A 15279-nucleotide genomic window follows, 5' to 3' on the forward strand; every position below is an offset into this window, starting at 1 on the left:
CACACCCTCCGGCTCGCCCCCTCTCCCCCCACACCCTCCGGCTCGCCCCCTCTCCCCCCACACCCTCCGGCTCGCCCCCTGTCCCCCCACGCCCTCCGGCTCGCCCCCTCCCCACACCCTCCGGCTCGCCCCCTCTCCTCCCCCGTCCCCCAACACCCGCAGGGCCCCCCTCTCTCCCTCAACACCCGCAGGGCCCTCCTCTCTCCCCCAACACCCGCAGGTCCACCCTCTCTCCCCCACACCCACAGGGGGGTCTCCCCCATACCCACAGGGGTGTCTCCCCCACACCCACAGGGGGGTCTCCCCCACACACACAGGGGGGTCTCCCCCACACCCGCCCACACCCGCTCCCCCCAACACCCGCCCGCCCACACCCGCTCCCCCCAACACCCGCTCCCCCCAACACCCGCAGGGCCCCCCTCTCTCCCCGCAACACCCGCAGGGCCCCCCTCCCGCAACACCCGCAGGGCCCCCCTCTCTCCCCCACACCCACAGGGGGGTCTCCCCCACACCCACAGGGGGGTCTCCCCCACACCCACAGGGGGGGTCTCCCCCACACCCACCCCCCTCCTCTCCCCCCCCCCCAACACCCGCCCCCCTCCTCTCCCCCCCCCCCAACACCCGCCCCCCTCCTCTCCCCCCCCCCCTCTCTCCCCCCCCCCCCCCCCCCCCCCACCCCCCGCAGGGCCCTCCTCTCTCCCCCAACACCCGCAGGTCCACCCTCTCTCCCCCACACCCCCAGGGGGGTCTCCCCCACACCCACAGGAGGGTCTCCCCCACCCCCCCCCCTCCTCTCCCCCCAACACCCACCCCCTCCTCTCCCCCCCCAACACCCGCCCCCCTCCTCTCCCCCCCCAACCCGCCCCCCTCCTCTCCCCCCCCAACACCCGCCCCCCTCCTCTCCCCCCCCAAAACCCGCCCCCCTCCTCTCCCCCCCCCCAACACCCGCCCCCCTCCTCTCCCCCCCAACACCCGCAGGGCCCTCCTCTCTCCCCCAACACCCGCAGTCCACCCTCTCTCCCCCCCACACCCCCAGGGGGGTCTCCCCCACACCCCCAGAGGGGTCTCCCCCACACCCACAGGGGGGTCTCCCCCACACCCACAGGGGGGTCCTCCCCCACACCCGCCCCCCTCCTCTCCCCCCAACACCCCGCCCCCCTCCTCTCCCCCCCAACACCCGCCCCCCTCCTCTCCCCCCCAACACCCGCCCACCCTCCTCTCCCCCCCCAACACCCGCCCCCCTCCTCTCCCCCCCCAACACCCACCCCGTCTTCTCCCCCCTCTTCTCCCCCCCTCTTCTCCCCCCCCTCTTCTCCCCCCCTCTTCTCTCCCCCTCTTCTCTCCCCCCCCTTCTCCTCCCCCCCTCTTCTCTCCCCCCCCTCTCCTCCCCCCCTCTTCTCTCCCCCCCTCTTCTCTCCCCCCTCTTCTCCCCCCCTCTTCTCCTCCCCCCCCTCGTCTCCTCCCCCCTCTTCTCCTCCTCCCCCCCTCTTCTCCTCCCCCCTCTTCTCCTCCCCCCTCTTCTCCTCCCCCCTCTTCTCCTCCCCCCTCTTCTCCCCCTCTTCTCCTCCCCCCTCTTCTCCTGCCCCCCTCTTCTCCTCCCCCCCTCTTCTCCTCCTCCCCCCCTCTTCTCCTCCCCCCCCCTCTTCTCCTCTACCCCCCCCTCTTCTCCTCTACCCCCCCCCTCTTCTCCTCCCCCCCCCCCCTCTTCTCCCCCCCCAACACCCGCCCCCCCCTCGGCAGTGTCAATTTCAGCGGCCGGCTGATTATTTCAGTGAGAGCATCTTCCCTCTCTGGATCAAAGTGAGCCGGCCGCTGAAATTGACACTGCCGGCTGCTCTCTCCCTCCAATCCAACTTTTAAGTTTTAATGTTTCTGATTGGAGGGAGAGAGCAGCCGGCAGTGTCAATTTCAGCGGCCCGGCTCACTTTGATCCAGAGAGGGAAGCTGCTCTCACTGAAATAATCAGCCGGCCGCTGAAATTGACACAACTGACAGTTGGGGTCCATAAACCCCCCCCCCGCGGTATATCGCGGTATTGCGAAGCGCGGTATAACGGGGGACTACTGTATTGCATCAAATGAAATGAAAATCGCTTATTGTCTAAATAGGTTTCAAATGAAGTTACTGTGGAAAAACCCCTAGTCGCCACATTCCGGTGCCTGTTCGGGGAGGCTGGTACGGGAATTGAACCTGCGCTGCTGGCCTGCTTTGGTCTGCTTTAAAAGCCAGATTTAGCCCTGTGCTAAACCAACCCCTGGAAGAAGCCTTCCTGGATACACCTTACAAACTCTGCCCCATCAAAACCCCTAGCAGTAAGTGAGTCCCAGTCAATATAGGGGAAGTTATAATCCCCTACCACAATAACCCTGTTACTTTTGCACCTATACAAAATCTCTCTACCTATCTGTTCCTCTATTTCTCACTCGCAGTTGGAGCGCCTGTAATAAACCTCCAACATTATGATTGCGCCCTTCCTGTTTTTGAGTTCAACCCAGATTGCCTCATCGTATGAACCCTCCGAGGTGTCCTCCCATAGTGCAGCTATAATATTCTCCTTAACCAGTAATGCTACGCCCCCATCCCTTTTACATCCCCCTCTATCTCTCCTGAATTATCTCTATCCTCCAATGTTCAGCTGCCAATCCTGTCCTCCTTTAACCATGTTTCTGTGATAGCTACAACATCATTGTTCCAAGTACTAATCAGTGCTCTAAGTTCATCTGCCTTACCTGCTATACTTCTGGCATTGAAACAAATACACGTCAAATGGAGACTTCTGGTGGTGGCGGGTAGGAGGAATCCGCACGTTGGAGGGCTCCCGCCCGAGAATTGATTTTTCGTAGTTTTGATGCCCCGTCCCAGGAGCAACTTTTGATTAAACAAGGTCAGGAAGGCATAGAGAAGAGAGATGTCCAAATCTCAAAGAAAAGCGGCCATGAAAAAAGGGGCTAATGAAGGTCCGCCGGTGGGTGGAAAGGTCGGCTCAGGAACTGGAAGGAAGGCTGGGGCTCCGGGTGAGGCTGCACTGCTCAGGGCAGAAAGGATGACTGAGGCAATGGCTGTGGAACTTGGAAAAACAGTTCACAAAGCACATGGAAGCGATGAGGAAGGAGATGGGGGTGGTATTGAAAGTGCTAGTGGAGGAGGCAATTGCCCCGCTGAGAGCGGCTGTATCGAGTGCAGCAGCTGAGGAGCAGGGTGAGACACTGAAGGAAGTGGAAGAGGCACTATCGCAACACAGTGATCAACTCGCCTCGATGGGGAAGGAGCTGCGGAGGGTGATAGACACAACAAGGGTTTGCGAGCCAAAATGTAAGACCTGGAAAACAGATCCAGACGGCAGAGTCTGAGGATCGTGGGTCTGCCCGAAGGGGTGGAAGGGCTGAGACCAACGGAGTATTTTGCCACGATATTGGTGGAGCTATTGGGGGAGGGGGACGATCCCTCTCGATATGAACTGGATCGGTCTCATAAGTTGTGTAGGCCTAAACCAAAGGCGAGTGAGCTGCTAAGAATAGTGACTGTTTGTTTCCCTGGGTACCGCGTGATGGAGAAGGTCCAGTGCTGGGCAAAGCAAAAGCGGGAGGTGCAGTGGGCTGGAGTTGGTATACGCATATACCAGGACTTTACGGTGGAGTTGCTGAGTAGGCGGGCGGCCTTCGGCCGAGTGAAGATGGCACTGCATAACAGCAAGCGGCAGTGCGGCATAGTATCCAGCTAATTTGAGGGTGACCTACAAATCCAAAGACTTTTATTTTGAGATTGTGGAAGCGGCGGAGGCGTTTGCGAAGGCAAAAGGGCTGTGACAGAATTGAGAAATGGGACTGAGGACTGGTCTTGTAGTGAGGTTAGGGAGTTGGTAGGAGAGTATGTAGCGTATGTAGCGTTATCTTTTCACTGCATGTTGTTGTACGTACTAAATGAGTCAAGGCTGTCTATTTGGACAAGGTAAGAGTTGGGACTTTCCTTTGCAATGATGGTTCTTTGGGGCTTGTGTGTTTATGCTGGGGTTGTGTGTTAAAGGGGATTTCTTTGTTTTTCTGGGACCGGGTAGGGGGGGGGGGGGGAAGGAGACCCAGGCGGGGGCCTCCACACTGGCTGGTTTAAGCTGGCCAGTGAACGGGAGTGAGGTGGGGGGACTATATATGTTAATGTGATCATGGGTGATTCCTGATTCCTTTTTTGGGTTTTTTTATTTGATGCTTATATTGTCATGTGGGCTGTTGTGTGGGGTTTGGTGGGAGGATGGGATCGTTGTTGTTAATGAGGGATTTGACATTGTATCCGTTACTGTTTATTGGTGGGGGTAAATTTTCAGGAAAATGTGAAAAGGAGAATAAAAATATAAAAAAAGTACACTTCAAATCACTACACTTGTGCAGACAGGGTGATGTTGGTCTATTATTTTTGTTCTCTATTTCCCCTTCAGTTATTACACCTTCTAAGTTAACACTGGTTCCCACCACCTGCCATACTCGTTTATATCCTCCCGAGCAATTCTAGTGATCCTCCAATCACATGAGCCATTTTATCTCGTGCAACAACCTTTCATATGGCACCTTATTAAATATCTTTTGAAAATCCAAATGCACGACATCCGCTAGTTTCCTTTTACCTGTTTTGCTAGTTCCATCCTGAAAAAACTCTAATGGACTTGTTGAGCATGATTCCCTTTCATAAAACTGTTGACTCCACCCAATTTATCCCCATAACCCATTAATCCCACCTAACCTTTTTGGACACTAAGGGGCAATTATGTTTTTTCTAAGTATCCCATTACCACTTCTGTAATAATGATTGATGTCAAGCTAGCTGTTCTGAATTTCCTGTTTTCTTTCTCCCTTCTTTCTTGAATAAAGGTCATATTTTCTACCTTCCGAACTGCTGGAATGTTTCCAGAATCGAGGGATTTGGGAAGATCGGGGGCATTGCATTCACCACCTCTTCAGAACCCTCTTTTCTAACCCTAGGTCAATGGGTCGAGACAATTTGTTGGCTTGCTATTGTGTGCGTGGGTTTCCTCCGGGTGCTCCGGTTTCATCCCACAGTCCAAAGATGTGCGGATTAGGTGGATTGGCCATGCTAAATTGCCCGTAGTGTCCTAAAAAGTAAGGTTAAGGGTGGGTTGTTTGGGTTACGGGTATAGGGTGGATACGTGGGTTTGAGTAGGGTGATCATTGCTCGGCACAACATCGAGGTCCGAAGGGCCTGTTCTGTGCTGTACTGTTCTATGTTCTATTGAATTAATTTCTCTGCTACCATTTCTTTACTAAGTTACTAAGTTCTTCACTCTCATTGAACCCTTCATTCCCCACTATTACTGATTTTATTTTTGTACCTTACAGTGAGGATAGACATACAAGGCTGTATTCTCCGATTTTGAGGCCATGTCCGGAGGAAGTGTCTGTTTTACAATGAAAAGGTCGGCGCCGCCCCCACCCACCGATGCTCCCCCTGGTGGGGGGCTAACAGCCGCGCCATGTACCTGCAGATACGGATGGAGAATTGCCTGGTCTGTGGCCACGCATGTGCACAGCTGCGACCTGCAGCGGGCGTGCCGTACGACATGGCGCGGCTGCGCGTGGATCTGGCCTGCCAGATAGTACCCCGTGTAAACCCCCCGCCCCCCCCCACCATCACCGGACCACACCATCAGTCCCCCCAGCGTCGGCCGAAGCTTCTCCGGCCAGCGGAACGCACCTCCTCCGACTCTGACAGCGCTGGACACAGTCTGCAGCCGACATGCGAGGTCCCTGAAAACTGAGGACACGCGACCAATGCCATGGGGAAGTCAGCCCATTGGGGGCGGAGCGTCGGGGGAGGGTCTCAGATGACATACTGAGGCCATCCCAACGGTGTGCGGTGTACTCAGCAGTTCCACCCTTTTTGAGGTGTCCGGGCGCCATCCCGGTTTTGCCGTAAAAACGGATTCTCCGGCCAATCGCTGAAGTGATTTTGGCGTCGGCAATTGGAGAATCCTACCCCACAATATTTGTTTAACATCTTTGCCAGTTCTTTCCCCATTATAATTTTTCCTATCTCAGCCTCTAAAGGACCCACATTGACTTTTGTTACCTATTTACATACTTTTAGAAGCTCATGTAATCTTTTTCATATATTTCCAGTTTGTTTACTCTAATATTCTATGTTCAACGTATAAATTTCAGATCCTTTGGAATTTAACATTTCTTTAAATCAGTAACATTACTTATTGTCATTGTGTATTCTAATCTATCTTTGCAAACTTAACCTTCAGACAAGTACAATTGGCTTTATTTAAGTTTGATATTCTATTTTAATGCATCACTCTCAAACTCGATGTGAAATTCATCATATTATGATTATGCTTTCCCAAGAAACTTCTTCCAATGTGATTAATATTTGACTCTTATCATTAAACAAAATACGATCTAAAATAGCCTCTTCCCTAGGTGGTTCTAAGGCACATTGTTCCAGAAAATGATCTCTAATACATTCCATTACTTGTTCTCAAATTACTTTTGCCAATTATATTTGTTCAGTCTATAAGAAGATTAAAATCTCCCATGATCATAGATTTTACAGTGCAGAAGGAGACCATTCGACCCATCGAGTCTGCACTGGCCCTTGGAAAGAGTACCCTACTTTAGGCCACACCTCCACCCTATCCCCATAACCCATTAATCCCACCTAATCCTTTTGGGCACTAAGGGGCAATTTAGCATGGCAAATCCACCTAATCTGCAGATCTTTGTACTGTGGGAGGAAACCGGAGCACCCACACAGACATGGGGAGTAAGTGCAAATTCCACACAGACAGTCCCCCGAGGCCGGAATTGAACCCGAAACCCTGGAACTGTGAGGCAGCAGTGCTAATCACTGCCACCCATCATTGTTTTGCCTTAGTTACAAGCTCTTATTGCTTATTCTTGAATCTAATAGTTGTTGTTAACTATTGTTATGTGTTGTTTAAACTATTCCCTTCAACATTTGCAGACCCTTGTAATATCTCATCTCCACCCATACTGATGCTACTTCCTGCTTTTCTGAGTCAAAATCTATGTCATCCTTTTATACTCTGGCTTCTAGCCCCTTACATTTTGACCATATTAGCTGCAAGGAGATGTCTAACTCTGACACCAGGCAGGCAACACAACTTTGGAACTCTGTCATGGCGGCAGAAAACCGCATCTCTGACTTAGAGGCAAAGACAAGACCCACTGCACCACAAGACCTCCACTGCCTAACTGTAAATCCTATATAACTGTATACGGTTATTTATTTAATAGTTCATATATTTAATCCAGTAAATTTATAATTTTTATCTTTTTAACTGCTTATTTTTCGATAGAGGTTGATTAAATTAAATGTTTATCTGTAACATAAACCACCATAAATATTGGAGGCAGAATGCAGTATCTCCTGACCAGTGCACCGAATTCTGACTTGAATCAAATGTCGAACTTTTACTTTCTATTTCTAATGCATTCTGCTTATGGCCACTCTGGGCAAGTGCCCGGCTGTCTGCTCCCTTTCCTGGCACTGTGTCAGACTCCAGTTGCCACTTGTAAATAAGTAGCCCAGGGCACTCTGCTAAACGAGGCTGCAGTAATATACAAGATGGGGAATTGCTGACAGCAAAGCCAAGACCCCATAAAGACTCGTGACCCAATTAAACATCAAACCTGGAAACAATGTAGGAAAACATACCATTCTGCTGATTATTTCCTCCTGCCTTTTCATTGCATACAAGATAATTGACCTTGGAGAATGTAATATGTACAACCATGTCAGCTAAGGTAATGTATCAAGGTATGTTCTAGTATTTAGTTTCAGTGCCAATAAGTATGATTTATTCAAATTATCAACCTGTGAAAATGATTACAACCTGTGAGAATGTAAAACAAAATTCAGCTATGGGCAGTGATGAATATTTATTAACTGTGTTCACAGATGGACTTTTACCCCCTGATGGAGCTATTAGTCCAGATTTTTTAAGTGACTACCAATTTCAAAATGGTGACCTGGTTGGACAACATCCTTTTAGCAGGTACGCTTAACTGATATGACAACTTACTGCAATATCATGAGAAGTGCAACTAATAGAGATTAATTGTCTTATTCATTTTTATAAGTTACAATTTTGGCTTAAACTTGACATATCTTAAATCTTGTAAGAAAATCACCTGTAATGTCCAGTGAAATTCATTTTAAAAACTAAAGCCTAGGGCAGCGCGGCGGCGCAGTGGTTAGCACTGCTGCCTCACGGCGCCAAGGACCCGGGGTCAATCCGGTCCCAGGTCACTGTCCGTCTGGAGTTTGCACATTCTCCCCATGTCTGTGTGGGTCTCACCCCCACAACCAAAAGATGTGCAGGTTAGGTGGATTGGCCATGCTAAATTGCCCCGTAAGTGTCCCATCGGAACTAATAGCATGCAATTTGCTATCCCGTTGGGGGCATGATTCGTTCCACGATTCAAGTCAAGCAAATGGGTGAGCACTCTGCTGGCGTATACGAGAAGCAATTCCCAGCCCAGTGGGCGGTGTAACTGCTTGGGCTTATAAACGTTGCACTCATCACTTACTCATTGCAGCCATGAAGATGGCTCAGGGAAGACCGGCCCTTTTTCAGGAGTCTGAAATGAACTCAGTGCCAATGAAGAGAGGAGGGACACCCTCTTCCCCAGGTTGGGCCACAGATTCAAGCTCTCCCTTCTGAACAGCGCCTGGGTGGAGGTAGCAGAGGCAGTTAGTGCTGTCAGTTTCACCAGGAGGAGACAGCTCGCGGTACTGAGAGGCGAGTGTCACTGGTGAGGCCTCTGCCTTGAGAGGGGTAGCATGCCAGGGAATGTTCCAAAGGCCTTGGTGCAAGGGTCCTTTGATTCAGGTAAGCCCCGCTGATCCCTGCTTCCTCTGCAGTGGTGCTGCGCTTCTGAGAAGCTCACTGAGCTGTCCCAACATCTCAACAGCCATGGCGTCTTGTTCCCGCTTGTAAATATTTGCACCGATGTGACTTGTGTTTGAGAGGGGTGGCGCATAAATGTTAACTCATTAATGAGATTTAAATCCATGCGAAAGGCGATTTTTGCATGGGCTGCCAGCGTGGGCCACAAATTTCACCAGCAAGGGGGGGAGGGGGGGGGGGGGGGAAGGGAACCAGAGCATGGTGTTGGAATCGGTACCGGGCGCAAATCCCAATTTTCCATTTGCGCGCTATTCTCTGCCCAATTGCAATTCTTGCTGCCAGCAGAGAATTCAATCCTATCATTCTACACTGCTACAAGAAGGCATCTAGTGTTTATTCTATCTTGATAGGTGGCACACTCGAAGGGGCTTTTGAATGTTGTTATTCTCTTCCTGCATCTCAGCAGCTTCATCTATCACTAGCTTTTGGGAATTTCATTTCAGCACCAAATATTTGTAATTGGTCATTGTGTAGTTGATAATTATACAAACTCATTATTGTAATGATAACATGCCAGCAGCTTCAGTGAATCAAAAGTTTGTAATCTGTATGTGACTGTGTTTAGCACTTTTGTTTTTCTGAGATAATTGTTGCTAATTTGAAAGGTTCATTATTTTCACATCCGCATAAGACAATGCTGGGACTTTGAAACACAGGTTGTATTCAATAAATACCTTAAGTCGGTGTTCTTCAAAGTCGCGTGCGCGACCCGTGGGTGGGTCACGGGCGGGTGTCGGGAGGGTCGCGGATCCGTTGTCCGTGGCACTCCACGATGATCGGCGCGCATTCCGCGAACATGTTAAAATATTTGGCCGCATTGCGCATGCGTGCACGATGATCGGTGCGCATGCGCAAATCGGGCACGCATGCGCAGTGCGGCCACATTTTTTTATATGGTCGCGGCCTTTTAATTTACAAGTTCGGTGGGGCCAAAGGGACTATTGGTGCCAAAGGGACCCAAAACAAATTCCTCCATTTTTGTCAGCACCAAACAAGGTAAGAGAAAATGGTGGGTCGCGAAGGTCGGCCGGGTTGGGTCCCGAAGGTTGGCCGGTTGGTAAAAATGGGTCCCCGGGAAAAAAGTTTGAAAAACACTGCCTTAAGTGTATGGGATAATTTACTCGGCTTCAGCATTTTAGAGTGTCCCCATATGCCTTTATCCACCCGGCATCTAAATAAATGTCATAAGCACAGGTGTCAAACGAAAATCCTTACCAAGATCTTCTATGATGACTTCAGAATGAATGCTATCACTGGGAAAGTCAATTTCAGACATATCCTGATATGGATAATAATACTAACACCTTTACCACTCACAAAATTTTGAGCTTTGGCATTTTTATCTGCTCTAACTTTCATTGTTTGTTGAGCAATGTTTAAATGCTCTTTGCCAACTCACATGCTTTTGCTAATCTCTCACAGAAATTAATACATTTTTCCTTAATTAATTTAAGGGGTCCTCTCACCGTATGCCCATATGTCAGTTCAAAAGGACTGAATTCTGTGAATTCATTAGGGGCATTCCCCGGTGGTAAACAGTAAAAATTTAATTCCTTTATCCCGATCATTAGGACATTCCTGACAGTAGGCTTTTGTTACGACACCGTGGGCAAGTGCGTGGTCCATACCGACCCCACTCATCCCAGAGTAACAACACAAGTGAATTAACAAATAATTCTTATAAAAATAGCCAAAATCTTTGGCCCTTGGCTGCCCAATATAACAGTCACCAGGTTTGTAAGTTTAAACACAATTATTGCTTATTTATAATGAGAATAATGATAAAATACGCAGCAGTTACAATTGGTTAAATACTAGTAAGTACCTAACTCCTACTTTAACTTGCCTCCCCATCCTCAATACATACACACACCAGATAGACAAACACAGAGGGGTGGAAAAGGGGAAAACACGTAAGTGAGAGAGAATAGTGTCTTTGTTTCAGATGGCGGTTCCTAACAGGCTTTTCTCACAGTAATCTTGTAGATTACAGTCTTTGTGTTGCAGCCCTTACTGAGTTTCCTGCAGTTTTTAAAAGCTCCGTAGTCTTCCCTTTCCTAGAGAGACAGAGTCCCTGTGTTGTCAAACTTTGCTTTCAGTCAATGGCCTGCCTTCAGGCCCTGTTTCATAAACTGCAGTACTCACAGGCACCAGACCTTCTGGAGAAAGATAGTTGATTCATACCAGCTTTTCTGAGAAAAGTTAGCAGATTCTGAATTTTACCTGCATAGGCTGTAATGGTTATTCTGCAAACAGATTAATCCAGACTCTGTGCCAGTTAAGACGCACAGCCTTTTTGGAGAAAAATGGAGGGGACAGGATAGCAGGTCCTTCCCTGAGGCTGCCAAGTTCAAAAATAAAAGCAAATTAAACCCTTGGAGCTCTGAGAAACATTCCAGTGGGATCAGATCCAGTCACCACTTGTTACCAGACAGAGCACAGTCTTTTGGGCCAATTCGTTGACCACATGCCAAATTCACTGAAACCAAATCACAGCCAATCTCTGCCATTGCTGCCGGTCAGTCTACAACTGCAGTTTAAACTTGCACAGTGATATCTTCTGATTAAATACTCTGCTCGAATTAAAGGCACAGGCCACTTGCCTTAAAGACACATGTCCATTAGATATAACGGTAAAAATGAAAGAAAGGAAAAGTAAGGGAATAAACACGAAGGACCCTTACACTTTAAAAAATATATATTTTTATTCAAATCTTCAACACTGTTACATTTTTACAACAAATAAGCCCACACCCAGCGCCAGCGACAACCAGATCCCCAAAATGTAAGACAAATAACCCCCATTTCTGGTAGAACTCCTCATCTGCCCCTCTCAGAACAACTTTCATCTTCTCCAAATACAGGAACTCTGTTAGATCCCCTAGCCAGGCCGAGGCACAGATTGGAGAAGCTGACCTCGCCCTAACAGAAGCCACATGTGAGCAATCAATGAGGCGAAGGCTATCTGTCCCCACACCCGTCTGCAGTTCCGGCAGGTCTGACACCCGAAATATGGCCTCTAGGGGACCCGGTTCCAAATCCAGGTGCAGAACGTCTGCTGAAAAACGAACGCCAACATTTCTGCAACTTCAGGCAAGACCAGAACATATCGACGTGATTAGCTGGTCCCCTCCCACACCACTCGCAGTTATCCTTCACCCTCTGAAACAACCGACTCTTCCTCGCCTTCGTTAAGTGCTCCCTGCACACCACTTTTAATTGAATCAACCTGGCACACAACATTGAAGCGTTGGCCATTCGCACCACTTCACACCATAATCCTTCCTTCAACACCATCCCCAACCGCTCCTCCCACTTGGCCGTAATCCTTTTCATGGGCTCCTTGTCCTCCTCCACAATCCTACCATAGATAGCCCTGAAACGACCCCACTCTCCACCCCCCAACAACTAGGAGGACGGTGCCACCGGAACATTTGGGAAGACCTTTCTTGCGAAATTTCACACTTGTATATACCTGAAGCCCTCCTCACGCTGGAGCCCATACTTCACCCCCCAACTCCTCTAAGCTTGTATGCCGCCTCTCCAAAAACAGATCTTCATTCCTTTTCTCCTACCATCCCTAGAACCTCGCATCCATTCTCTCTGGCTCAAACTCATGATTCCCACTTATCGGCATCACCCTCGCACCTGCCTTCAACTTAAAGTGCTGTCGGAATTGCTGCCATATCTTCAGCGTGGTTACCACCACAGGAGAAACTGATTACTTACCCGGGGCAAACAGTAGCGGCACCATTGTCAGCATCTGCAACCCTGACCCTTTACAAGAACACACCTCCATCCACACCCGCAGAGCCCCTGTCTCCCTATTGCAGCCCTGCATCTTCTCCGCCTTCACTGCCCAGTAATAGTGTAACAAGTTCTGAAGGGCCAAACCCTCCAACCGCTGGCCCGTTTGGAGCACCACTTTTCTTATCTTGGCTACCTTCCCTGTCCACACAAGCGACAAGACTGGCAAATACTGGAACAGAAACCGAAACTGTGGCAAAATACTCGTTCTTACTGCTTGCACCCGACTGCCAGTGACAAGATGAGACTATCCGATCTCACCAGTTCCTCCTTCACGTTCCCCACCAGGCATGTGGTTGTGCCCCCAAATACCTAAAATGAGTTGTTGCTACCTGGAATGGCAACCCTCCCACTCCTGCCCCTGCACCTGTTGAGGACACCACAAAATATTCACTTTCCTAAATTTAACTTGTACCCCAAAAATGCCCCAAATTTCATTAGCAACTCCATATTGTAATGGTATGTACAATGTAAGGAGTGTAAAGGGTTAACAAGATGATGTTCATGTATCTCAACACTAGATGGCACCGCAGAATAGTCTCCTAAAATGCTGCGTCCCTTGCCACTGGTGTGTCGGGTACAGACGGTTAAAATGAACGTGTTGCCGCGATTTATGTTTATTTTACAATGCCTACCGATTTTCCTGCCAAAGGCTTTTTTCAGAGAGATTGAGGGAAGGATTACTTTGTTTATATGGGGAGGGAAGGTGGCCAGAGTTAGAAAGGTGCTGCTACAGACGGGAAGGCAGGTCTTCCGAACCTGATGTATTACTACTGGGCGGTGAATGTGGAGAAGGTGCAGAGCTGGGTCAGAGGTGTTGATTCCCAGTGGGTCAGAATGGAGGAGAGTTTGTGCAGGGGGTCGGGATTGAAAGCACTAGCAACAGCGCCGCTCCCGATGGCCCCAGGGAAATACTCAGGGAGTCCGCTAATAATAGCTTCATTGAGAATTTGGAGGCAGTTTCGCCAACACTTCGGGTTGCGGACAAGGTCAAGTGAAATGCTGATTCGGGGGAACCACAGATTTGAGCTAGGGAAGTGGGATGGAAATTTTCAGAAATGGGAGGAGAAGGGGATTAATATGCTAAAAGATTTGTTTCTTAGGGGTCGATTTGCAGGATTGAAGGAGCTGGAAGCGAAGTATGGGCTGGAGCAGGGAGAAATGTTCAGATACATGCAGGTTCGAGATTTTACCAGAAAGGAGATACAGAGCTTCCCAGTGGAGCTGGCCTCCACATCGCTGGAGGAGGTGCTGACAACAGGGGGACTGGAGAAGGGGGTAGTGTCAGCAGTTTATGGAGCTATTTTGGAAGAGGAGAAGGCACCACTAGAAGGGATCAAAGCAAAGTGGGAGGAAGAGTTGGGGGAGCATATGGAGGAGGGGTTCTGGTGTGAGGTGCTCCAGAGAGTGAATGCCTCCACCTCGTGTGCGAGGTTGGGGCTGATACAGCTGAAGGTGGTATACAGAGCACACCTCACGAGGGCGAGGATGAGCTGATTCTTTTGAAGGAGTAGAAGATGTGTGTGAACGTTGCGGGGGGGGGGGCCCGCTAATCACGTTCATATGTTTTGGTCCTGTCCAAAGCTGGATGATTACTGGAAGGAGGTTTTTAGGGTAATTTCTAAAGTGGTGCACGTGAAACTGGACCTGGGCCCCCGGGAGGCCATATTCGGGGTGTCGGACCAGCCAGGGTTGGAAATGGGTGCGGAGGCAGATGTTGTAGCCTTCGCCTCTTTGATCGCCCGAAGACAGATCCTGATGGGATGGAGAGCAGCCTCTCCACCCTGTGCCCTGGAGTGTTGGAATTCTTGACTCTTGAGAAGGTTAAGTTTGAACGGAGGGGAAGGATGGAGGGTTCTACAATTCATGGGCATTATTCATTATGCACTTTCAGGAACTGGATAACATTAAACATTAGTTGGGCCGTGTGGGTGGGAGGGTTGGAGGGAGGGGGGCTGTGTGTGTTAATGCCGACTATGGGTGATCCCTAATTCCTTTCTGTCATTTGTTTGTGTGAGCATGCGGGCTAATGTTTGGGGTTTGGTGGGAGGATGGGATCGTTGTTATTGATATGGGGATTGACATATTTGTTACTGATTATTGTTGGTGGGTGTAAACTTGAGTAAATGTGAAAAAGGAGAATTTAAAAATTTTTTTTAAAATGCTGCGTCTCTGAGCATTCTTGGAGAACGTTATGAAGAAAGACGATGTGAGGTTGAAATGAAATGAAAATGAAAATCGCTTATTGTCACGAGGAGGCTTCAATTAAGTTACTGTTAATAGCCCCTAGTCGCCACATTCCAGTGCCTGTTCGGGGAGGCTGGTACGGGCTAGATGGTTAGCTGTACTAAAAAGAGTTATAGATTTCTGTAACATATATTTTATACTGTTGTTTTATTAGCTATTATTCAATGAAGTGTGCAAACCATTTGAAGTAGTGCAAAATAAACTAGCTTTGTTTCAAATGCATAGCTTGATGTTCTTTGTCAACACTATAACTTTTAGCCATCTTGGAGAACTATACAAGG

General features: G+C 49.3%; 1 protein-coding gene across 3 annotated transcripts in view; it reads left to right on the plus strand.

Annotated features, from left to right (window-relative positions):
- The window catches only part of kifap3a (kinesin-associated protein 3a), a 301592-nt gene that overhangs the window by 213187 nt on the left and 73126 nt on the right, over positions 1-15279 (plus strand). For all 3 annotated transcript variants that reach the window (XM_038794573.1, XM_038794572.1, XM_038794574.1), the window contains one exon: positions 7933-8029. In XM_038794573.1, coding sequence (XP_038650501.1) covers positions 7933-8029 — 97 coding nt within the window. The remainder of the gene's footprint in view (positions 1-7932; positions 8030-15279) is intronic.

This window comes from Scyliorhinus canicula, chromosome 4 (assembly GCF_902713615.1).
Source record: "Scyliorhinus canicula chromosome 4, sScyCan1.1, whole genome shotgun sequence".
NCBI lineage: Eukaryota > Metazoa > Chordata > Chondrichthyes > Carcharhiniformes > Scyliorhinidae > Scyliorhinus > Scyliorhinus canicula.